Here is a 24,816-nt window from a genome sequence, read left to right on the forward strand (position 1 = left end):
TGATACGTAATTGGGGTTCAGAGGATTATCACTTTTCTTTCCTGCAGTGGTAGAATAAGACACCAACAGTGGATATAATATACATAACATTAGCCAGCGACACAGATGACCTAGGCTATTTGTCTGGAAACGTTATCCAGCGACACATTACCTAATGTAATTAGTCTGCAAATGCTAATTGGTAGGGAATAGGTGCTAAGGTTAGGACAGCTAGCGTTTGCTAACACTTCCCTAGCAATACATTACTTACCCGAAATAAAGTGCTCACTGCACAGTCTGGAGTCTTCTGTAAGAGTCCAGTGTTCCCTCTTGATAGCAGCAATCCATTTCTGACAATGCTCAGGGTTTTTAGGTATACAGTGGGGAAAATAATTATTTGATCCCCTGCTGATTTTGTAAGTTTTCCCACTTACAAAGAAATGAAGGGTCAATCATTTTTATGGTAGGTTATCAGAATAGAATTATCAGACAGAATATCAACCAAAAAATCCTGATAATAGACAAAACATGATAATAGGTTATAAATTGATTTGCATTTCAGTGAGTGAAATAATTATTAGATCCCCAAGCAAAACATTATTTAGTACTTGGTGGAGAAACCCTTGTTGGCAAGTACAGAGGCAAGACGTTTCTTGTACACTGTTAGACTTTTCAAGGGTTTTTTACAGTAACTTACTGGCAACACTGTTGCCAGTAAGTTACTGTAATTAAGAGTTACAGTACCAAACCATATTTCAGTTTTGTGTAATACAGTGCATTACTGTAAAAACGAAGCTAATCAGTACAGTGCATTACTGTAAAAACGAAGCTAATCAGTACACTACTGTAATTATTTTTATTTGTACTAAATATAAATTAGATTTGATAATTTTGATATATGATTAATTTTATTTTTATCCTACATAAGTACTACTTTCATACAAACCAATTAGACAAAGTTATCACAAAATACCATTTTTTTATTTAAAACATTTCATATATCTCACAAAATAAACATGCCAATGCTGGAAATGATGTGTGAAATTTTTACACATTAATGGGTGAGTTTAGGGATAATGTTTTTTGTGTTAATTTTAACTCATTCATTGTGTTAATGATTTTAACAAAGTAAATATATCAGAGAGGTTAACACAAAGATGTGTAAACGTGTTAAATTAACACATTATGTGCTGTCCTTCACTGCAAACATTTTTGAAAACATACATAAAACCATAAACAAAACATTAGCATTTGACTAAATCAGGGTTCACCAATCTCGGTCCTGGAGGGCCGCTGTCCTGCAGAGTTTAGCTCCAACCAGCTCCAACACACCTGTTTGAAAGTTTCTAGTATGCCTAATGAGACCTTGATTAGCTGGTTCAGGTGTGTTTAATTGGAGTTGGAGCTAAACTCTGCAGGACAGCGGCCCTCCAGGACCGAGATTGGTGAACCCTGGACTAAATGAATGTAGTCATTGGTTGTTTAGCTTATACAAGTATTATAATGAAATATCAACCATTACATTCATAAAACTGCAGAATATAAATACATTTTTAAGCATTCAAAAAGGAAATGTCCAACACAGGACAAAACACAGTTCTTTTCACAATACATGACACATAACCCCACCTTCAAAATAATTTCACTTATTTCCAAAAATTTGTTGGATTCATGTACACTGGAGGCCAAAATAAGTATTTAAGTGTCTTAATGTTTTTGAAAGAAGTCTCTTTGATGCTCAAGAAACATTTCTTATTATTATCAATGTCTGACTGTCTATTCCATCTTTTCTACAGCATAGGAGTAAAAGTCATCATCAAAATAATCTTTAAAAAGCCAACACAATGTTTTTGTCCACCTTTGTGAATAAATGAACTTCTCCAAAGATTGGTTCCTGTTCAGAACTTGATTGACAACATCAGAATGTTCCCTGGTCTGCATGCGTGCCCACAAACACAAATGTACTCAGTCCTTCAGAGGAGATCCCGGTTCCAACACTATATGAGAGAGAGAGAGAGAAAGAGAGAGAGAGTATTAGTGTCACATTATTTTTAACCTCTTTTTTTTGTTAATTTTTATTATTATTTTCACAAAAACTTAAGAATATATATTTGTAAACAGCTTTTGTCAATAAATAGCATACAAAAGAACTAAATAAAATTATGCCAGATTAAATTTTAATACTTACAAATCCTAAATTCTGTCCAAAAATGCTGAGATCCATAGAAAGAACGACTGAAATCGATGATTTTAGCCCATTTCAGCTTGTCTGCAGTGAAGGAGTACCTGTTTGAGACAAATACACAGTAAGATACATGCAAGAAATCACTGTGTGATGATCGTTCTCCTTCCTACAGTAGTTAACCCACCTGTGCGCTGATATTAGGACCTTCCTAGTCAGGTGGGACTGCAATGGTAGAGTCTTCTGGCTAATAAAATATCAAAATAATGCAAAAATATAAACTTAAGTTGTTTAGAATGCTAGATTTTGTATGAATGAATTAGTGAAAGTTTTACTGCAGTGCTTACCTGGATACATTTAATCTGGTGAGACTGAACAAAGACAATGGTCCATCTTCTGATTGGTTCATTTGCTGTCTAATAAAGTTAGACATAATGCAAAGGTCACTTATTTGATATAAAGTTAGCCAATTTTATAGAGATTTTATAAGATATTGTAAGATATTGTAAGCTACTTAGTCTGCACCAGTGGCTCAAAAGCAATTTTCACATAGCGTATTGCTAATCATTTCAGCAAATTTATCTCAAAATATATCACAAATGGGCTGGCCTACCTCTGGAATCTTGCTGGAAGTCACTGGCGCGAATTGGCGCTTTGTTGCAGTTGCCTTTAAACACAAAAATGGAAGTAAATATTAAATTCCATTAAAAAAAAAAGTATAATATGGTATAGTTTGCAAACTAATGCTAAAACTATAAAGGTTCTCATCAGTAGGCCAACATTAGGCTATAAACAGAATTTCACATTAGTTTATTCACATTTATTGTTAATGTAAACGCGTTGCTCGTTGGCATATTTTAACTCGACAATTCAATAATCTAACAAAGTGTGTAAAATGAAACGTTAGCTCAGTTTACCATGGTAAAGTTCGTTACCGCCATGCTGACGACGAGTAACGTTAGGCTAAAGTTAACGTTATAACATACGTTAAACTGGGCACAATCCTGACAACACACACAGAATGTTTTGTTTTTTTACCTTGCTTGCTGATCTCTCTCTCTCGGTGAAGTGAATTCCGTCTCTTCCCCGGGCCAGACACGAACGTCGCGATCCAACAAAAGACAGACCCCATTACCTACACTGGATGCTCTGACGCGACACGACAAATCCCAGACAGTCAGTGTAGTGCATAGACTGTAAAAAAATAGGTGTAGTGATGCGCTGCGGCCGTTATATTTCTGACGTAGTCCGATACGAGTCCAAGCGCTCGCGCTATTTCTGACAAGGGATAAACAGGTATGCATTTAAAGGTCCGGTCGCTTCAATGTGTCCAATATAGACAGCCTCTGGCTATTATAGCGTTGTAGACACGCGGTGTAAGGCAAAAATTAGGAAATAAAAAGCACGATGGAATGGTGCCAGCCAGAGAGGCAGTTACGTCAAATACAGTAGTATACAGCAAATTTTAAAAATACAGTAAGTCTCTGTATGTGGTGTTAGACGTCACAGAAAATTCCCATGATGCAATGGGAATCACAGTTATTTACTGTAAAGAGAAATAGCAGTATAATACTGGGGGATTTAAAGTAAATAACTGTAGAAATTACAGAAAAGTCTAACAGTGTAGTTGGTCACCAGGTTTGCACACATCTCAGAAGAAGATGAAGGTATCCCGCTGATGCTGAGTAGTTCCTCCTTCTGAAGTCAACAACCAGCTCCTTGGTTTAGCTGACATTCAGAGAGAGACAGTTTGACTGACACCATGATGACAGTTTCTCCACCTCATCAAGGTAGGCAGCATCATTTATAGTCAGAGATGAGACCCATCACCACCGTATCATCCGCAAATTTGATGAGAACCTATAAGGTCAGAAGATACAGTGACACATTGGCCCTCATTTATCATTCTTGCGTAGAAACGGGCGTATATGTTGGCGTAAGATTATGCTTACACTCCTCTCACCGCCTGATTTATGAAGCTGTGTGTACCTTTGAAATCCAGGTGTACGCAATACCTGCCCTTGATAACTGCCGCGGCAGAAAACGATCGTCATTAGAATAACACGCCCCTATATATTCAAGTCTCCGCTTCCCCCACGCCCTCATTTTACGCCATGGACACACGGAAGACGGCAAAGAAGAGAAACTTCTCCGACGTGGAGATCGAGACCATCACCAGGGAAGTGGAAAGAAACAAAATTTATTTCTAGATTTTTATTATTAATGACGCTTATTGTTATTTAGAAGAAGAATGTCGTTATTATAATTTTTTGTATTATTATTATTAGGCTGTTATTAAAAGAAGAATGTCATTTTTATTATTTTGTCAGTGTAATGGGAGATTTTTGATTTTCATTACTTACTTTGATTTTCATTAACATACACTAGATTGACTACTATGTGTGTTGCTGACTATGTGATATAATGATTGATGTGAAACGCCTGCGAAGCAGGAGAAAGAGGGGGAGAGCTTTGAAGGCTGAAGCCCTGACCCCTAAGGTCAAAGGGCTGTCCAATTTAGGACTTGCAGGCTGTAAGTTAAGCTAAACTAAAGTTCAGTATAATAGGATCACTGGTGGTGTCTTATCCATCTCTGGAGTTTAAAGAACCTTGGAAGATAACGATAACAGAGTATAAAGACTGGCCTGCCCCTCCCTCCTGGTCACACTTGTTTCACAGACTGTACTGTCTACCTCTGTGTGGCAATTGGGCCTCTTGCAAGACAATAAATTACTTTTTAATGATCATTTGATTCCAGAATGTCTCTTATGCCAAAGATGATTGTTTAGTGAATTAAACTGCCACAACATCAGTCTGAATTATTTTTTGGTCATTGAAAGCCTTTCATTAGGCCGGTGACACACTGGCTGCGTGGCGTGAGCGTGGCGTTTCTGTTGCGTGTCAGCTGCGTGGCATTTTCTATGTCTTTGCACACCAGAAACATGTCTGACGCGGCGCTGCTGCTATAGTAACGTATGATAAGCCTCATTGGTGATATATTTGACATATGGGGAGAGAGTTGTGGAAGGCCTATACTTCATGTTAAACATAAATATAGCAGCAAAGACAACGTCGGCAGTACTGACACAAAATAGGCTACAGAATATTTCGTTCTGTACTGACAGGTGCAGTAGGCTATTTGAAAATCGATATATTTTTTTAATTACATTTATATCTGCATTTATGTCAAAACCTAGACTTTCAAACATCAAAATGTTATTTATTTATGTATTCGTGTCAAAATGACATATAAACATCTTTTCCTATTCTATTTTGCCTGGAAATGCGTCAGTTCTATTTCTAGCATGCACGCGTTTTCCGCGCGGCTCAAGCCGTCACGCAGGCAGTGTGCAAACTCTAACCTGTTAACATGGGAGCCGAAATAAAAACGGACACGCCACGCAGCTGAGACGCTCACGCCACGCATCCAGTGTGTCACCGGCCTTACTGAACCCAGTCCGTGCGCACCTGCCGTACCCTGAAACGTCAGGTAAAGCGCACAGGCTCGCAACTGAAGGAATACATGCCTACAAATCAAATGCTTTGGTAAAGTCACACAAATTAAACATTGAAGTCCATGTTGCACAAAAATAAACACTGAAGTTTATAATTACTATGTTGTTGTTTTTTTTACCGTGGGTCATAATATATCATATCTTTTAGTTTGTCAGTGCGTTTTGTGGTGAAAGGAATTGTTTTTCTGCGCATTTCCGCACTAACTCAAAACGTGCGTACACCACCTCCTGAGCTGGCGTAGGATTTGAGCGTGCCGTACGCCAACGTCCATATTGATAAATCTCAAAGTCACCGTGGTTTTGGGTGTACGCCAGGTGTACGCTGGAAATTTGGTGTACGCACTTTTGATAAATGAGGGCCACTATGTGTATCAACTTGATATTTTAAAATGTGTTGAATTAAAAAATAAAGAAATGTCTGATTTGTAAACTATAAATGTTGGTCAAATGTTAGTCCGACAAGTTTTTAGAAATGAATGCCTTACCTTAAAGGGATACTTCAGGATTTAGCATTAAGCTTTGTATTAGTAGAAAACCTGTAGTATTTTCGAATTACTGTGCTTTGCACCCTCATATCCCCCTGAGACAAGAGATTTATGTATTTTTTGTATGGAAAAAATCCTCCGATGACGCAAAAATCATCATTTTGCGTCATCGGAGGATTTTTTGGCCAGAGGCTAAAGACTACAGCCAGCAGGAGGGGCTGTCCCGCATGTTTTCACCCGCCCATAGAGGGTGGGATCTCACTCACAGAATGTACACAGTGTCAGCCATCTTTCTTTGGAAGCTAAGCTAGCAGGCTCTTGATCTGTGGAGAAAGCTGAGTAGTAGGGGTTACCATCCTCTTTTTCCCGGACATGTCCGGCCGTCGAGATCGTCCAAAATGTCCGGGATTCGGCTTTTGCTTTCTGCAGTCGCCATTCATTGTTTATATGCACACCTTTTGTTTCAATCTAACTGAATTCATTCCGATTGGTGAATCTGAATGTAGTGTTTACATGAACGCTAAACAAGTGATCGGTTTATGTGCGTTTTAACATTGCTAAAAAAAATGCTCCTCCATGAGAGATACGAGACCATTGCGTCTCACAGACAGTATTTGACTGCTGCGCGTCCTGCTCATCGGTAATCACGCCACCGGCCTCGCGCCGTTCTCCCGCAGCCCTCAGCCTCGTCCTGCTCGCCACAGTAAACATAATGAATGGCGACTGTAGAACGCAAAAGCCGAATCCCGGACATTTTGGGCGATCGTGAAATCCCGGGCAGACTCTTCACGGAGCCTCACTAATAGACTAGCCTTGTTGTTTAACTGCGAGCTCTCTTACCGGTAGGCGTGGCTTGGGAGTGGCCTCCTAGGGCAGCGAAGCAAGTGCATTCTGGGAGTTGTTGTCTTTTATCCACATAAGCCAAAAATACATTTTCTGGCTTTTCTCAGTCTAGAAAGCTCCAAATTCAAAAATAATTTCACATTTCTCCAACATAAATGCACTCAAAAAACTAACTCTTTGAATGAACATAAAAAAATCATGGAAAGGATTTCTACATGATTAACTTGCTTTATTTCAGCATTATGCAATTCTGTTATTCCAATTTAATGTAGTTACGTTGGGTCAACTTAATTTATTTAGGTTGATTCAACTTATTTACTATGGTTGGACACAGCTTAATTTAATAGTGTCAGCCCAACTAATTTACTTAATTTGCATCCAACTTATGTGTTTGTTATTTTCATTCATCCATTAATATTTCATTTATTTTAGTGACACATAATTAAATTGATAGACTATAGCAAAGTCCTTTTAGGCAAGTCGTGCCACTCGGCCGCCATCTTGGCAACGCCTCCGGGCAGCTATTTCGGACTAACAAGACCAGGCTCCTATCTAAATGAATGGGCAGAGAGTCAGAACTGCACTTTCACTGGTCACTTGGACATAAAAACTGCATGTATAGAAACAGCAGTAAAATATGATCAAAATCGCTGAAAAAGTTTGATGACTTTGCCCCAAAATAAGGTTTAAAACGCCTTTTCCCCCGCAGGTTATAATTTACTACGCATGCGCAAGGGTTCACGACACCAACTTCATTTACATGTCTATCCAGAATGCCGGTGTTGTACAATATTCAATGTCAATATTGTTCTCCATTATTTAAATATAAGCAGGTTTGCACTTTATCAGTAATAACAATGTATTGTATAGATCAGTTGTTTTAACTATTCATTAAAATGAATCGGTTCAAAGGAGTCATTAGTTCGCGAATTGGACGTGTCATGCGGTTTTGTGATTATCCCAGCAGTTAGGACATGGACATCCCACAAGGTTAGTGTCAACACAGAAAACATTACATCACTGGATAGGTTTTTTCGTTTATTTAGAGAGTAATTTTATGTCAGCTGAATGTGCGGAACGCATTTCAGAGAAGATAAGGCAACGTATTTTAGCACAATTCACACCCAGCGGTAATTCAGGAAAAAATATCTCCGAATGCTCCACATGAAACTTTGGTCTTCCGACCTTTTACCATCATGTTGTTTTATTTTGATTAATATGTGCGAGGGAGAGAGAGCAAGACAGCGCTTAATTTGGAGACGGTGAAGTCTTGTTTAAACTTTCGCCTGGCTCTGGAGAGAGAGAGTGCGCGCGCGACTGGGGCTCTCTCTCTCTGCTTGTTCTTTCAGTTAAATATGCGCCCTGTCAGTGTCACAAGCGCAGCAGTTCATCTACATTACTCACCGATCAAATAAGACATATTTTGTGTCTTTTACTTAGAATGTAATGTAACATATTTGTGGTCGATATAAAATGCTTTATTTTCGCGTTGTTATCACTCTCTTCCATGTGGATTCCATCTGATCTTGTACACACCACAACTCGCTGTCGCCAAATCGTCTCCGCTGTCGCAAAACCTCAACTGTGCGCATGCGTCAGTGGAACCAGACGATAGGCTTAAATGTTTCCCGGCTTGACTGTTAAAAGCAGATGATTGGCTTTTCAGCGGGAGGGGCGGGACATGTGCATACAACCGCCATCTTTGCCGTTACGGGTTTTCCTTATATAGTTGTATTGAGGATTGAGGAAGTGGCATGTCTCTTATATAAATTGTCTCTGACTATAGCTAGCTATTTGCTAGCAGTAGCACATATTAGCATCTTAAATGCTAAGATTTACCAAGCGGCAACCTCACCGTCTCTCTCTTGAAACCAACGCCGCTTGGGCTGGCTGCAGAAGTGAGTCAAATCTGTATCTCCCCCATGTTAAAATTACCAACTTTACAGCAGAAAAAAACATGTTTACAGCCTGGATCTCTATGTGGCTTTGGTCTATACAGCTAATTTTGCCCTTCATAACAACTGTGAGGGGGGTGAATTTTTTTATAACTCATCCGTTTAGTTGATTAATATTTAAAGTTCTGCATAATTAAGGGTGTGGCCACTTGAGTGACAGATGGATTCCCGCTGATGTCATTGCTAGCTGTTTGTCTGCTGTTGTTACTAGCCGTCACTTCACCTCAGCAAATTTTAGCTGCTGAACTTGCCATCTCTGCAGTGTTTTGTGCTTTTTTCCGGGATTATTTCATACAATTTAATACACCCATTACTTCGCCCATGGCTTAGGATTCCGTCGTTGTGTCGAGTATCGTTCGAGAGAACAACCAGCGCTGTATTTCAGTTGTTTTCCTCTGTGAACATGCACTAATGGATGTCTGACAATTTCGTTGCTTTTTGGAGTTTTCAGATTTAAAAACGTCAATAAAGGCTTGTTCGTTCTGTTCTCACGGAACAGATAGATTATAATATGCTTATGTACCGTCAGATGAAATCCTGCAGGTGTCGGCGCTTTCTCCGTCCATGCAACAAATGCACATCCATGAATGAGCGCGGATTTTCTAGCGCATTTACTTGAACTTCATAGGCAATATATCTATGGTTTAACCCATTTGAGAGGCGGCCAAAATCAGAATATAAAATGGACTGAATAAGCTCTCTATGAACTTGAGCGATGCCGCGCTGACGGACCATAGACTATAAAAAGAGAGTGACTGACATGTAACGTTAAAGGGATAGTTCACTTTGAAATTAAATTTTGGTATGTTTTAGCTTACCTCAAGGGCATCCAAGATGTAGGTGTCTTTTTTTCCGCAGTAGTTTCAATTTTGATATTTTTAGGTCAAACCGTTCTTGTCTGTCAGTCATATAATGCAGGTCGATGGTCACTTGTCTCAAACAGCATGCACAGAGTCCAAATGAAAACAATTCCCCGTCGTCCAAATTAAACAATTCCCCATCGTAAGTACACATTGATGGCCTAAGACACGAAACGAGCGGTTTGTGTGAGAAAACGAACAGTTTTTATATCGTTTTTACCTCTTGAACTCAGCCACGTCCAAGTGATCTGAGAGCGCGGGCGGGTATAGATATATACACTAGGGTAGCCAAGGCGACATCTATTGTATATATCTATACCCGCCCGCGCTCTCAGATCACTTGGACGTGGCTGAGTTCAAGAGGTAAAATCGATATAAAAACTGTTTGTTTTCTCACACAAACCGCTCGTTTCGTGTCTTAGGCCATCAATGTGTAACTACTTTAGACTTCAAAAATGCTCTTCAGAAACCTACGGGTGACGTCATGGACACTACATCCATATTTTTTTACAGTCTATGAGATTTACATGCTCCTTCAACCAAAGCAGTTAAATTTAACTAAATCAGTCCACAGCCAAACAAAATGCTCCACACTTCTCCACAATGGTAACCCACTGTAATTTAAATGGTTCTAATAATTCCAATGTAATTGAACATTAAACACAATTACACTCTATCAAGTCTTCCCCTTTTCTCATTTTCTCAAAAAAACATAAAATAACACTTAATTAAAAAATGTGTTCTCTCTTAATTCAACCATATGCAAAGCATGCTGGGAACTAACAAGCACTGCCCAGTTTCAGTTAATGCAACACAAATCATTCATGTAATCCAACACAAACGGATTAAGTAAACTTAAATTTTACATATTAAGCAGATTGAACACAATCAAATAAAGTTAGGGCAAAATGGCAGTTGGCGTCGCACTATACTGCCACGCTCTGGATGTAAGATTTTTTACTTAACATAAATGGTTTGTGTTTAGACAACACGTTAGGATTTTTTACTGTTAAGTTGAGACATAATTACGTGGACCTTAATAGAAAAAAACATTTCAAGTCAACAAACACAATTATTATAAGTAAACTAAATATACATATATTATGTAAAGTGCACAACCTTCCTAGTTCATTTTTTTTTTGAGTGACCCATTTTAAATACACATTCATCTTTCCAGAGGTGAAGTATCCCTTTAAGTTGCTCTAGCACCACGTAAACACAAGATGGTGCTGTTGTAGTGCAACTAAAGCTTAATCATGGAATAAAATATCCTAGTCTAGAGCTTCTCCAAGTCATATATATATATATATACTGTAATTTCATTTAAATGACAATTAATAGGTAATTTGCATTGCCATTTAATTGAAATTATTGAACTTAAATATACGAGCTTGATACAAATGATCATTCTAGAAGAAAATTTCAGATGGCACTTAAAAGGCTTTTGCATCTGAACTCTTCATATATATATATATATATATATATATATATACACACATGCATGTGATCTAGTATGATGTATTGAAAAGGTATTGAAATTAAGCTTCTTGTCCGAAAATGAAAAGGACTCCCCTCAGATTCACCCCATTTGATTGAATCAACTTTGGTTTTGCTTTATTAGTCATAGAAAAGACAGTTTCAGAGAGATTTGTAATCAGAAAATCGTCTAATATTGCATGTTTGTTTTCACAATCACAAGCTCAAGGGGGACTGCGTTCCACACTGTGTCAACAAATTGAGAAAAAAAGAAAAATAAGTTTTGGTGTGTTTGGGTTGGTCTTAATGCCTCATTAGAGAAGCTTCTGTTTTCAAAGATGATTTTTCACTGACTGTCTCAGAAATGTTCGTTCCCTACTTAGGGACCTCCACAACTAGCAAGTTACTTCTCCCAGACTCTTTGAAGTGAAGCACATTTTGTTTAAGGTCAGGGTGGAAGATAGGAAGATGGGTTATCGAGATGACAGGAAACCTTCATGAGAGGGCTAAAATAGGAGCTAAAACAGGATCCTATCAATAGAGAGTGAGTCCCGTGGTAGAGATGATCCTGGATATGAAGGAGCACCACAAAGTGGATGTGGCATCTAATCACAGTGAAGAATGTTTAATGAAGGTATTATCTCCATTCAACTGTAATGATAAAAAAATAAACTCGATAAAGGCAATGAAGATCTGGTGCCGTTGTAGAACTTTCAATTCACCGTGGTGTGAACTGTCTAGTTAATTACCTCTTTGCTTATCTGTATCATTTTAACATTGTTGTTGTCAGTGTTCTTAAGTTTAAATCTTTCATAATGACAATTTTTTTATAATTCATGAAATTCTCTGATGAATTAGTATTCTTTTACCTCATTTAGTGACTTAGGGATCTTGAGCTGGATCACATGGAATAATCTGTGCCTGCAAAAATACCCTTCATTTACAATACTTAGTACTGTTTGTGTGTGTACAAGTGTGTACATGCCCTTTTCTTTTTGTTTATTTTGGCTAATTCACCCTTGTGAAAAAGAATTACACTATACTTTTGAAAGAGTTAAATGAAAACATATTATAGTTTATATTTGAGTAGTTGAAGTTGAGAGTGCTTGTTTGACCCACTTAAGATGGACCAAAGTACATCTTTATATGACATTTCAAAGTAATTATATTGTATTTTAAATATGGTTAAAATGTACTGCCAAATGTACAGAAAGGCATTTATGGTTAACTAAAATATATTTTAATGTCATGTGCTTTACATGTTAAACTACACATCAAAATGTGTACTTATTTAATTATTTAGATTAGGAAATTTAATGATTTTAAATTAATATTAAAACTTTTAATTTGACATTGACAAAAGTTGACATAAAACATAGTTCTGAAATTGTACCTTTTATTTCATTAATATTATATCATCTGCAAGTACAGGTTTTTAAAAATATACTTTTAAGATTTGAAATACACCACATGTGCAAATTCAAATTCACACTTCTTTGTCTCAAGATTGACGGCAAAAGTTGACATAAAATCCAAAATAGTATACAGTCATTTTTTCTTTACTAAAGGGGTGATTTATTTATTTTTTAAATTAGGGGATCTTTTAAATTATTATTATTATTATTATTATTATTTTTTTTTTAAAGTTTATCAAGTTTTTGTCCCCTGGCATGATATTAAAGATAACCCCTAGATCATTCTTATTTTAATTGACATAATAAAACAGCTTAAAAAAAAAAAATCTCTATATATATATAGATAATCAGGATAAAATAAATGCTGGATTTTCTAAATGATTGCAGACTGATGCGCTATTATTGCAGTACATTTTGCAGAACATTCTTGAATGAATGATTTTTTGGTTGCACAGCAGTCATTGACCACATGTTCACACCCCTAAACATGACTGAACAAAACTGTGACTGGTTGCTTAACATGTCAGTCAGACGTCCTCTTGGGCGGTCCTTGGCAAATGAAATCTGTTTAAGAGTCCAGACCTTCTGCCGTCAGTCTGAAGATCTGGCTACACCATGACCTGTTGGTCCTCATCCATGCCGTCAGATTAGCGTCAGCGGAAAAGAAAAGTTGTTTCATAGGAAGAGTGTGCTATTATATTTTGATTAAAGATTACAAAGACAAACATTTTTTTTTTCTTTGGAATAACATACAGTAATGGATTGGTCACAATAAGACCAGTAAAGTGCATTAAGAAAGTATAGGGTCAATTGTGATATCATGTTGACTTTAAAGTCACTCCCAAAACATGACATACTCAGTACTTTAATAAAAAGGTGTTAACATGTGTAATTGTGTTCATGTTGGTGGGGCACCTCATGCCTGATCATGTCTAGGGCAATATGTCAGCCCTTTTGTTCTTTTATTTTTTGCCATTTGAAAAAAATAATAATAAAAAAAATAAGTGTGTCACATCCTTAAGCCAAATGCAAATATAGACCATCTCAAGCATTGAGCTTGAGTTACCAAAGTATGGTACCTCTTTCTTTCTGCACTCCTGACACAAGTGTATTATTTGAATCGGCAGAATTTGTATTCAAATTGAAATGTGCAGTCTTAGCCATGGGCTGTTTCATAGCAAAACTAAATCTTTTATTTCACGTGACAGCACATTACGGGGTAGATATAAATGCATGTTTTTGCATGGCAAAAAAAAAAAATGGCAACACTGATCTCACTCAAATCAATGAGGAAACATCAGTGAAATAGCACACACACTGCACATCTGGATCCCATCCGCGTGTTGGACACAGTCAGGGGTGAATACCTGAGTGGGCAGCTTCCTCTAGTCACTCGGTTGCAGCTCTAAACATGCAAACTATCTATCAGAACACTAATGATTTCCACAAGCAAGGACCCAAACTTGACTATCGTATTAATGTAGAGTCCTCGTTGATATAGGGCAGGTGCCCCACCAAAATATCCATCCAAAATATATACCTCTATTTAAACTGAATCAATAATAAATTATAAATGCATTCAGCATTCATTTAACTTATGGCTTCGTAGGAATGTATTATGATAGCCTACTAAGCGGGGCAGAAGGTGTCCTCCCCACAATTTTCCAATGTAAATCTATGGTGACAAAATGGAACTGCAGCACACTCTAATTTAGAGCCCTTGGGGCAGATTTCAGACTGCCCCGCTTATTTTCATGTTGCCTTGAGTAAACTTCTCTCCAGACCAAGATGATATGAATCCGCTTCAGCCACTTATATTAGTCTGCATCAGATCAGGAACTAGTCGGAATGTCTGTTCTTTCTATGTGGAGTAGCGTATCGTTAGCGTTATCGTTAAAGTAGTGTTAATGAAAGTATAAATCATTCAGTTTAAACATGCTCATGGGATTAGCCTTTATATAGTTCTGTTGGGTCTGATTTATGTTTGTTCTGAGAATAGACACGACTTCCTTTCTGGTGTTTTTTCTGTGGATACAAGGGAGGCAGATACTCCAATGCCAAGAAAAAAATAAGCACAGGTAAAAGTTGTCCTGTGCAAATTGAGATGCTGGTAAAAAGCCAGTGAATCCATGTCCAAATTAAGTATATAATGCTACCAGAAAATTAAAAGATCCACTTCATCATTCAGAGCAATAATCTATCTATCTAGCTATCTATATATATTAGTGCTGTCAAACGGCATTTGCATATTCACACATTTTCTCAATTAATTGTGATTAATAAAACCTAATATTAAAGTTTTTAATATATTTTTATATTGTAATAATTTCACATTTAATCTCCAAATGAATGTAGAAACAACATAAAGACATTAGGCTATATTTAAAAAATGTTTAAAGGCACATTATGTATGATTTTTGTAATAAAATATCCCAAAACCACTTGCACAGCGTGATATATTTCATGCAGTTGTGTACTTACATTATCCCAAAAGTTCGCAAAGATTTGTAAATCCAGAGAAATTCCAATTCCAAGGCTCATCCCGTCATTGTCGCCTATCAGTGACAGCCAGAGACGGCGCGGCTGCTGAGGGCACACGTGGAACCCCCCTCTGCGTTAAGTACTAAAAAAACAATACATTTAGAGTTTGTAAAATACACACTGATGTCTATGGAAGAGGCAATAATAATCCTTTCCATTATAATTAGACACGTTTTATTCATATCAGATAAACATTGTGTAAGTAACTTTAAATTTTACTCTATTCTTCTCCCAGTTCACCGGCCACTTACTTTCATGTATTTTGGGAGAAGTGGATGAATTCACGTGTGGTAAATCCAACAGATCCGATTCTCTGAACTGTGGCACAAACTAACATGCAAATACAGCTCAACTAACGTGATCGTTATAAAGGTGTTTAAACAAAAAAAAACACATCCACTTGCATATATTTGACAATCGGAATATCATGCCATAGCTAACAAATTTGTGAATATTTTGAATAAAAAAGGAAAAATCATCATTCATTCAGCGCTGTTGTTGCTGCGGTGTGTCACATGACAAGCAATGACGCGTCACCATGGAAACCATAAAGTGACACATTCTAAATAACGGTCGCCTTGAAAAACTCACGCCAGAATATTTTAAACTTACGTGTGAAAGGGTTAATGACAGACATCACAGCAGAGGGTTTAATAGGCTGCTGTCACTTTAAGACCTGACGTACATCCTATTTTCTCACAACTCTTTACCTACATTTAAGTCTTAATTTAACTAATTTAACTGTGCTTGCGAGGATACTATAATACTATAACAAAATACTATAGTCCTATAGGCCTATGTTTTAATTGAACATTAATGGATTAAAACATTTTGTGAAATTATTTCATTAAAGTGGTTTGTTTAGCCAGAAATCTTGAGGTGGCAAGGGGGGCCTTTTACCCCACTCTGGGGTTAAAACGCTCACCAGGATGGGGCTAAAGGCCCCATTATTAATACATTAATCCTTTAGGTAAAGTAATATGTTTTGCATAATAACTAATACTTTTTCAAAATAATCACTTCAGCTTAATCCTATTTTCTGTTTATTATAATATATATCTTTTTATTTAATTTTTTATAAATAGCTATATTCAAATACATATTTTAAAACAAATTAATCTAAAAGCTTTGAAGATCCAATAAAATGTAATATGGCATTACAGTAGTAATAATACATATTATATTTTATTATGTGATATGATTAACATAATATTTTTATGATATTTTATGCTGCAATTTTTTGTGCCATCTAGTGGTTTAGAAGAGAATAAAATCAAATGTCCCTTTTACAGCGGTGCGCCTTTAGCCCCATTGTACCCCATTTATATATCAGAATGAATCAATGTTGAGTAGCGACCAACATTAAATCCCAAGCTTATGAATCGAATTGAGAAATCCCCCCACCCCACTCCAAAAATCTCACTCCAAGCTGAACTCAAAAGTTATAATTTAACACTTTTGGGTCCAATTCTCAGTATGAACTTTGCTTATTATGCATATTACTAATATTGGCTGTTTATTAGTACTTATAATACACATATTAATGCCTTATTCTGCATGACCGTATTCTACATCCCTAATCCAATTTCTACCCAATACATAAACTACCTTACTAATTATTAATAAGCAGTGATTTGGAGTTTATTGAGGCAAAAGTCATAGTAAATAGTTAATTAATAGTGAGAATTTAACCTTAATCTAAAGTGTGACCAGTTATAAATGCAATAACAGCAGTAAAAAGAAAAAAAAGAAAGAAACAAAAAGATGAGCTGAATCTTCTGAAGAGCACATCCATCATAAAGAATAAAGCTGCAAATTGAAACAAAGCATCAATGTAAACTCTAAAGCCATCAGTAGCTTGTTGTCTGATAGTTGCCCATTTTCAATAGCCTCAGGAAATGTCTCCTCAGACATTTGACAACTCTTGAGTCAGAACAATTTGTGGTTTATTTTCCCAAAGAGAAAGAAAACATTGAACGCAATGCCAAAAACGGCCATGTAGAAAATTGAAGGCAGACTTTTCTCTTACAGCTCCACTCACTGTTTGTCTCTGCTTAATTATCTCTAAAGGAATGGTTTTTATTTGATGCTCTCGTTTTCCAGCAATGTTGGCATGGCTTTGTGTCACGGACACACACAGGAAACAGTAGATCCAATAGCAGTAGGTTTTATTGTTAGGGCAATCCAAAATCGTAGTCATCCAGGCAGGGGTCAAAGTCCATATAATCAATCCAAACACAAATAAACAAGAAACAAAACAAGAACAGACTAGCAACAGACCTCAGAAGTGTGGGTGACAATATACAACGACTCCGTGACAAACACTAACCAGACAGGGTATATATACACAGACACTAACAATGTGATAGGGAACAGCTGAGTGCAATGAACAGTGATGAGTCCAGACAGGGATTGTGGGAAATGCAGTTCCAGAATGAATGGTGACAGTAAGGGAGAGAGACCTTTAGTGGACACCCGGGGAAACACAAACCAGACACTGTGACATAACCCCCCCTCTACAGAGCGGCTACCAGACGCTCCACGACACGAAACAAAACCCAACAAAAGTCCAGGAGGGAGGTGGAACGGTGGAGGATCAGGGGGAGGGATGGAGGGCCAGGACCATGGAGGGGAACAGAGACAGGGGGTGCTGGCTTAGCCGGCGGCCAGGGCGAAGTAGACAGTTCATCGGGTGGCCAGGGCGGAAACTTTCCCTCAGGCGGCCAGGGCGGAGACGACAGTTTATCAAGCAGCCAGGGCGGAGCAGATAGTCCATCGGGCGGCCAGGGCGGAGACGACCCTTCAGGTGGCCAGGGCGGAGCAGACAGTCCATCTGGTGGCCAGGGCGGAGACGACCCTTCAGGTGGCCAGGGCGGAGCAGACAGTCCATCTGGTGGCCAGGGCGGAGACTTTCCTTCAGGTGGCCAGGGCGGAGCAGACAGTCCATCTGGCGGCCAGGGCGGAGACTTTCCCTCAGGCGGCCAGGATGGAGCGGACTGTTCATCGGGCGGCCACGGCGGAGACGACCCCTCGGGCGGCCATGGCGGAGAAGACCCCTCGGGCGGCCACGGCGGAGAAGACCCCTCGGGCGGCCACGGCGGAGAAGACCCCTCGGGCGGCCACGGCGGAGAAGACCCCTCGGGCGGCCACGGCGGAGAAGACCCCTCGGGCGGCCACGGCGGAGAAGACCCCTCGGGCGGCCACGGCGGAGAAGACCCCTCGGGCGGCCACGGCGGAGACGACCCCTCGGGCGGCCACGGAACAGGCACCCACTCAGCAAACAGGCACCGGCTGCTCAGGAATAGACACCGGCTCAGGAACAGGAACAGGAACAGACACCGGCTCAGGAACAGGAACAGGAACAGGAACAGGAACAGACACCGGCTCAGGAACAGGAACAGACACCGGCTCAGGAACAGACACAGACACAGACACAGGCTCAGGAACAGACACAGACACAGACACCGGCTCAGGAACAGACACCAGTTCAGGAACAGGAACTGGCACCACCGGCTCAGGCACAGGAACTGGCACCACCGGCTCAGGCACAGGAACTGGAACTGGCACCACCGGCTCAGGCTCAGGAACAGACGCCACCGGCTCAGGCTCAGGAACAGACACAGGCTCGACGGCGGCCATCTTGTCAGGGGACACAGGCTCGGCAGGCGTGACGTGAACAGGCTCGGCGGCGGCCTTCTTGTCCGAAGACACAGGCTCGGCAGGCGTGACGTGAACAGGCTCGGCGGCGGCCATCTTGTCCGAAGACACAGGCTCGGCAGGCGTGACGTAAACAGGCTCGGCGGCGGCCGTCTTGTCCGAAGACACAGGCTCGACAGGCGTGACGTGAACAGGCTCGGCGGTGGCCATCTTGTCCGAAGACACAGGCTCGGCAGGCGTGGCGTGAACAGGCTCGGCGGCGGCCATCTTGTCCGAAGACCCAGGCTCGGCAGACGTGACCTGAACGGTCTCTGGATCGGCAGACCTGCTGTGTCTCCTCCAAGCATGCAGTACAGCTACTGCATAAAAGAGGAAGACAGCCTTCCTTGCCGTGGCAGGACTGATGATGGGTATCTCTGGGACGATCTCTGGGATGACAGCGGGCTGCACGGGGATGACCTCCGGGACGACAGCGTGCTGCACGGGGACGACCTCCGGGACGACAGCGGGCTGCACGGGGACGATATCCGGGACGTTAGGGAGACAGGAAGTCTTTCTTCTCCTCCTCCTCTTACGATGGCCGGATGGTGATATCAAACCCATCGTCTCCGCCATGGCGGAGAAGACCCCTCGGGCGGCCACGGCGGAGAAGACCCCTCGGGCGGCCACGGCGGAGAAGACCCCTCGGGCGGCCACGGCGGAGAAGACCCCTCGGGCGGCCACAGCGGAGAAGACCCCTCGGGCGGCCACGGCGGAGAAGACCCCTCGGGCGGCCACGGCGGAGAAGACCCCTCGGGCGGCCACGGCGGAGACGACCCCTCGGGCGGCCACGGAACAGGCACCCACTCAGGAACAGGCACCGGCTGCTCAGGAATAGACACCGGCTCAGGAACAGGAACAGGAACAGACACCGGCTCAGGAACAGGAACAGGAACAGGAACAGGAACAGACACCGGCTCAGGAACAGGAACAGACACCGGCTCAGGAACAGACACAGACACAGACACAGGCTCAGGAACAGACACAGACACAGACACCGGCTCAGGAACAGACACCAGTTCAGGAACAGGAACTGGCACCACCGGCTCAGGCACAGGAACTGGCACCACCGGCTCAGGCACAGGAACTGGAACTGGCACCACCGGCTCAGGCTCAGGAACAGACGCCACCGGCTCAGGCTCAGGAACAGACACAGGCTCGACGGCGGCCATCTTGTCAGGGGACACAGGCTCGGCAGGCGTGACGTGAACAGGCTCGGCGGCGGCCTTCTTGTCCGAAGACACAGGCTCGGCAGGCGTGACGTGAACAGGCTCGGCGGCGGCCATCTTGTCCGAAGACACAGGCTCGGCAGGCGTGACGTAAACAGGCTCGGCGGCGGCCGTCTTGTCCGAAGACACAGGCTCGACAGGCGTGACGTGAACAGGCTCGGCGGTGGCCATCTTGTCCGAAGACACAGGCTCGGCAGGCGTGGCGTGAACAGGCTCGGCGGCGGCCATCTTGTCCGAAGACCCAGGCTCGGCAGACGTGACCTGAACGGTCTCTGGATCGGCAGACCTGCTGTGTCTCCTCCAAGCATGCAGTACAGCTACTGCATAAAAGAGGAAGACAGCCTTCCTTGCCGTGGCAGGACTGATGATGGGTATCTCTGGGACGATCTCTGGGATGACAGCGGGCTGCACGGGGATGACCTCCGGGACGACAGCGTGCTGCACGGGGACGACCTCCGGGACGACAGCGGGCTGCACGGGGACGATATCCGGGACGTTAGGGAGACAGGAAGTCTTTCTTCTCCTCCTCCTCTTACGATGGCCGGATGGTGATATCAAACCCATCGTCTCAGGAGTCGTTATCACCTCCGGAACTGGCATGGCGACCATCTTGTCCCGAGACACCGGTGCAGGGTCAGCCATTCCATCATGAGAAGCAGGTATGACTGATATGTCCCACTGGCTCCGAGTCTGAATGTATCGGGTAAATTCCCAAAAATCCAGGATCTCCAGCCCCTTTATCTCCCACTCAGGTAGTGGGTCATCTAGGCAGCCATTGAAGAATTCTTTCAATGCCATGTCGTTGTACCCCAGCCCTCCAGAGAGGGTCCAAAACATTTGGGCCAGGCCACTCACCGAGTCGCCCTGCTGGCGTAAATTCAATATATTTTGGACCCGTCCCCTCCTCTCTTTCTCCGTCTTGGGTGTAAGGATACGGAACCCCAAACTGCTGGATCTATACATTGACGGAGTCGTTCTGTCACGGACACACACGGGAAACAGTAGATCCAATAGCAGTAGGTTTTATTGTTAGGGCAATCCAAAATCGTAGTCATCCAGGCAGGGGTCAAAGTCCATATAATCAATCCAAACACAAATAAACAAGAACAGACTAGCAACAGACCTCAGAAGTGTGGGTGACAATATACAACAACTCCGTGACAAACACTAACCAGACAGGGTATATATACACAGACACTAACAATGTGATAGGGAACAGCTGAGTGCAATGAACAGTGATGAGTCCAGACAGGGATTGTGGGAAATGCAGTTCCAGAAATAATGGTGACAGTAAGGGAGAGAGACCTTTAGTGGACACCCGGGGAAACACAAACCAGACACTGTGACACTTTGCTCTGGAGTCACATCTCACTGTCTCTTTCCCACAATGCTTAGCCCAGCCCACCATTTCCACTGTTCTGAGAATGGCACCTAGGCCTTAATTAGAACAATGGAAAGACTCATACATTTTGGTCAGAATACGATTGCAAATTCTACTAAGAGAATGTTGATTGCTGATGGTAAATAGTCATCAATTAATTTTGTCAATTAAATGCTGAATATGTTAATAAAAAAAAATAATAAAAAAATCATCAACGATATCGAAGATGATATGGAAATGATGCAATGTAGCGATAATTAAATTATTTTAATTAAAACTGTTAGTGAATATATATATATATATATATATATATATATATATATATATATATATATATATTTTTTTTTTTTTTTGGCAAAAAAAACACTGGAAGAAATATGTTTGGAAAAAGAAAAATATTTTGTTTGTATTGATACGTTGTTTTTTATATACTTGTTTAAATACTAAATGTTTTTACAAGTTTTGTATTTTAAAGTTTGACTAGATTTTTGCCATTTTGCACAATACTGTCAGATAAAAATGCTATTTTCATTGAATGAAATTATAAATCAATCAGAATAAAATAGACTTTAAATAATGCATATGACAAAACATTGACTAAACTTAAAGGACATTTTTATCCAAAAACAAAAACTATGACTAAAATAGAGGCTTATGAAGACAGATGTACAGTAATGAGGAAAGTGATGATGTCTATGCTGTCGTGGTTCCTCTTTCATATCTCTCTTTCCTCCATTATCATTCCTCCCAGGCCCCAGCAATCAGCTCAGATCAGTGAGGATAAGAGGCAGAGAGGAAGGAGTGATGTGTAAGCTTCCTGTGGAATGTGCCTAATATCTTTACATGAAGTTTGTGCATTGTTTGCATGAGTGTGTGTGCTGGGGTTTTGATTAAGTTGGGGAGAGAGATGTGAATCCAAACCTTCCCAAATGTACCTGCTCCTTTCATCAACATGCCTGAATCTGGTAGGCCTTACATAACAACACATTTTTACTTGTCATCCATAAAAGTAGTCCACTAATGGAAAAGGCAGTGTTTATCTTATGTAAATGACTCTCCCTATAGTGGGCAGCTTCAGCAGTCTCTGCTGTTTTTGGCAAGTCTAGCGCTTCATTGATGGAGTGTCCGCACAGCTGAGACGATGTAGGTGAGAAATAAGCATGCATTTATCCAGTACCAATTAATGCTGCTTTCATTGTCATAAACAGTGCAAAAACAGTCATTCCCACTTGCATATTTCTGTCAGACTCTAGGTGACAAACAGTTTTGACTTGTGAATATACTCTAATACTCTTAACTGTTTTGTGAACACAAACTGTTTTGTGAACACAAAAATCTCTGGCTTCATATTTTAAAATTTTACATAATTGCAAATAGTTTTGGCCATTAGAGTTTATTTTAAGAAACAAATTTCACAGCACTGGAATTAAGTTTGTGGACCCTTCTGGAAAATAAATACACTTTAGAATACTTTTAGTAGCTGCTGGTGGGTCATTCATGCTTTGCAGCACATTTTCATGTCCCCATTTTAAATGATAATATACTGGTTGTTTTAAGAAAAATATCCATATTTATAAATGTATGAATCACTGGATTCCGTACGCGAGTCGAGTTATGGCTGAAGAGTCAACTCTGACCCAACGCATTACCTATTGATGAACGCGGAAGCAAAGAGGATAGAGCAAAACAAAATACCGGTCATGAATTAGAGGTCTACAACGAGAATTTTTAAAGAGAAATGTCGGAGGAGTTTGAGTTTGTTGCCCATCACTATTTGTTTGAACCACGAGAGGCGTCTACTCTCACCTAAGCTTACGTTACTCCTACTTCATACATCCTACGTCACACACTGGAACTCGACTCTCTAGTGATTACAAGTTATAAAGTTATCATTATGGATATTTTTCTTACAAAAATGCATCACTTCGCTTCAGAAGGCCTTTATTAACCCACTGGAGCCGTATGGATTACTTTTATGATGGAAGGAAGCGCTTTTTGGAGCTTCAAAAACTCCTAGTCACTCCCATTATGAAGCTTTGAAGAGACAGTTTTTTTATATAACTCCGATTGTGTTTGGCAGAAAGAAGAAAGTCATATACACCTAAGATGGCTTGAAGGCGAGTAAATTGTAGGATAATTTTCATTTTTGGGTGAACTAACCCTTTAATTTAATTTGTATATAATTTTTCAACTCAAATCAAAATGTCAAAACAAAATTCAAACCGAATCTTTTTTTTTTCTTGAGAACATTGTTTACATTGATTATAACCAGGCTCACCCGGAAGCTCCACGGCTTGCGATGTACATGGGGGTGTGGTCTGAGGAAGATTTGTCGGGTTGTTCCACACCGTAACCCTCTCGAGGAGGAGATAAATTGGGGTGTGGCAGAGGGGACTCTACCTCCACGGGGGTCATTGAGTCTTGATCTCAACACTGCGATGGGCATGTTCCCTCAATGAGAACATGACTCATCCATGAGCGCTGCCTGAGCGTGATTAAAGCCCAAACACGCTAGGTAGCGCTCGTGACCATTGTTGATGGACCATTTATTGCTATGCAAAATTTAGTCATGTGGTCAAGACCTAGGCCATAGGAAAGACAGAAACAGACATTAAAGCAGACTTTCCTGCATTCATTTATAGACAAACTGATCTATAAATGAACATGCATCCCAGGACACTGTGTGAATGATTTACTGTCTTATGTAGTTTCTTTTGATACTATTATTTCTTTGATACTATGTATGTTATTATAGAATCAACAGTCAATTTAACCTCAACTATACCATGTTTAGTCTCTATAAACTCCAATCTTCGTCCCCCATTTGTTCATTTACATTACATTTTGCTAACTTTGTGACGCATTAGTATTATAAGAATCTTAGATTCATTTGTTAAACATCCAATCAAATTACATGTTCAAAGACCTGCTTGAACAAATGCATTTGCTTGTTTACCGACGTGCGTCTGTGGAGGGAAAAGTCAGCAGTGCGCTGGGTGCAAAATAGGAATGATACATGTGTCGGTGTACAAAGTCAATTGCGCTGGGTGCAAGATAGGGCCCTGAGTGTTCATGGGACAAACAGGTTAATTGATTGTAATATTAAAATACAACATTAAAGTTAATTATATTAACTGATCCAAATATTCATAATCAATTACAAGTTATTATTGATTATTAATATTTCTTAGAGCTAATTTGCTACATCACAATGCAAATTCCGCAGACCCATGGTATTTTCATACCATTGGCTCGTTTT

At 40.5% G+C, this 24,816-nt stretch overlaps 1 protein-coding gene and 2 long non-coding RNA genes across 3 annotated transcripts; 1 reads left to right on the plus strand and 2 right to left on the minus strand.

Annotated features, from left to right (window-relative positions):
* Nucleotides 1-1,771: 1,771 nt before the first annotated feature.
* Nucleotides 1,772-3,769, minus strand: LOC309513285. The gene is made up of 6 exons (XR_014211400.1): nucleotides 3,200-3,769; nucleotides 2,775-2,828; nucleotides 2,509-2,577; nucleotides 2,349-2,408; nucleotides 2,168-2,265; nucleotides 1,772-1,976 (listed from the first exon to the last, which is right to left on the minus strand). It is a non-coding gene; the product is annotated as an uncharacterized lncRNA (long non-coding RNA).
* Nucleotides 3,770-4,053: 284 nt separating this feature from the next.
* LOC309512300 lies at nucleotides 4,054-5,448 on the plus strand. Its single transcript, XR_014210949.1, has 2 exons — nucleotides 4,054-4,492; nucleotides 4,975-5,448. It is a non-coding gene; the product is annotated as an uncharacterized lncRNA (long non-coding RNA).
* An 11,994-nt stretch (nucleotides 5,449-17,442) lies between these two features.
* On the minus strand, nucleotides 17,443-23,972 carry LOC309512819 (uncharacterized protein; the record flags this gene model as incomplete). Its single annotated transcript, XM_082188547.1, has 4 exons — nucleotides 17,443-18,764; nucleotides 19,844-19,993; nucleotides 20,463-21,152; nucleotides 23,836-23,972. The coding sequence occupies 4 exons, from the start codon at nucleotides 23,970-23,972 to the stop codon at nucleotides 17,768-17,770; spliced, it is 1,974 nt and encodes a 657-aa protein (XP_082044673.1). The 3' UTR covers nucleotides 17,443-17,767.
* Nucleotides 23,973-24,816: the final 844 nt, after the last annotated feature.

This window comes from Leuciscus leuciscus (assembly GCF_965113295.1).
Source record: "Leuciscus leuciscus genome assembly, chromosome: 13".
Lineage (NCBI taxonomy): Eukaryota > Metazoa > Chordata > Actinopteri > Cypriniformes > Leuciscidae > Leuciscus > Leuciscus leuciscus.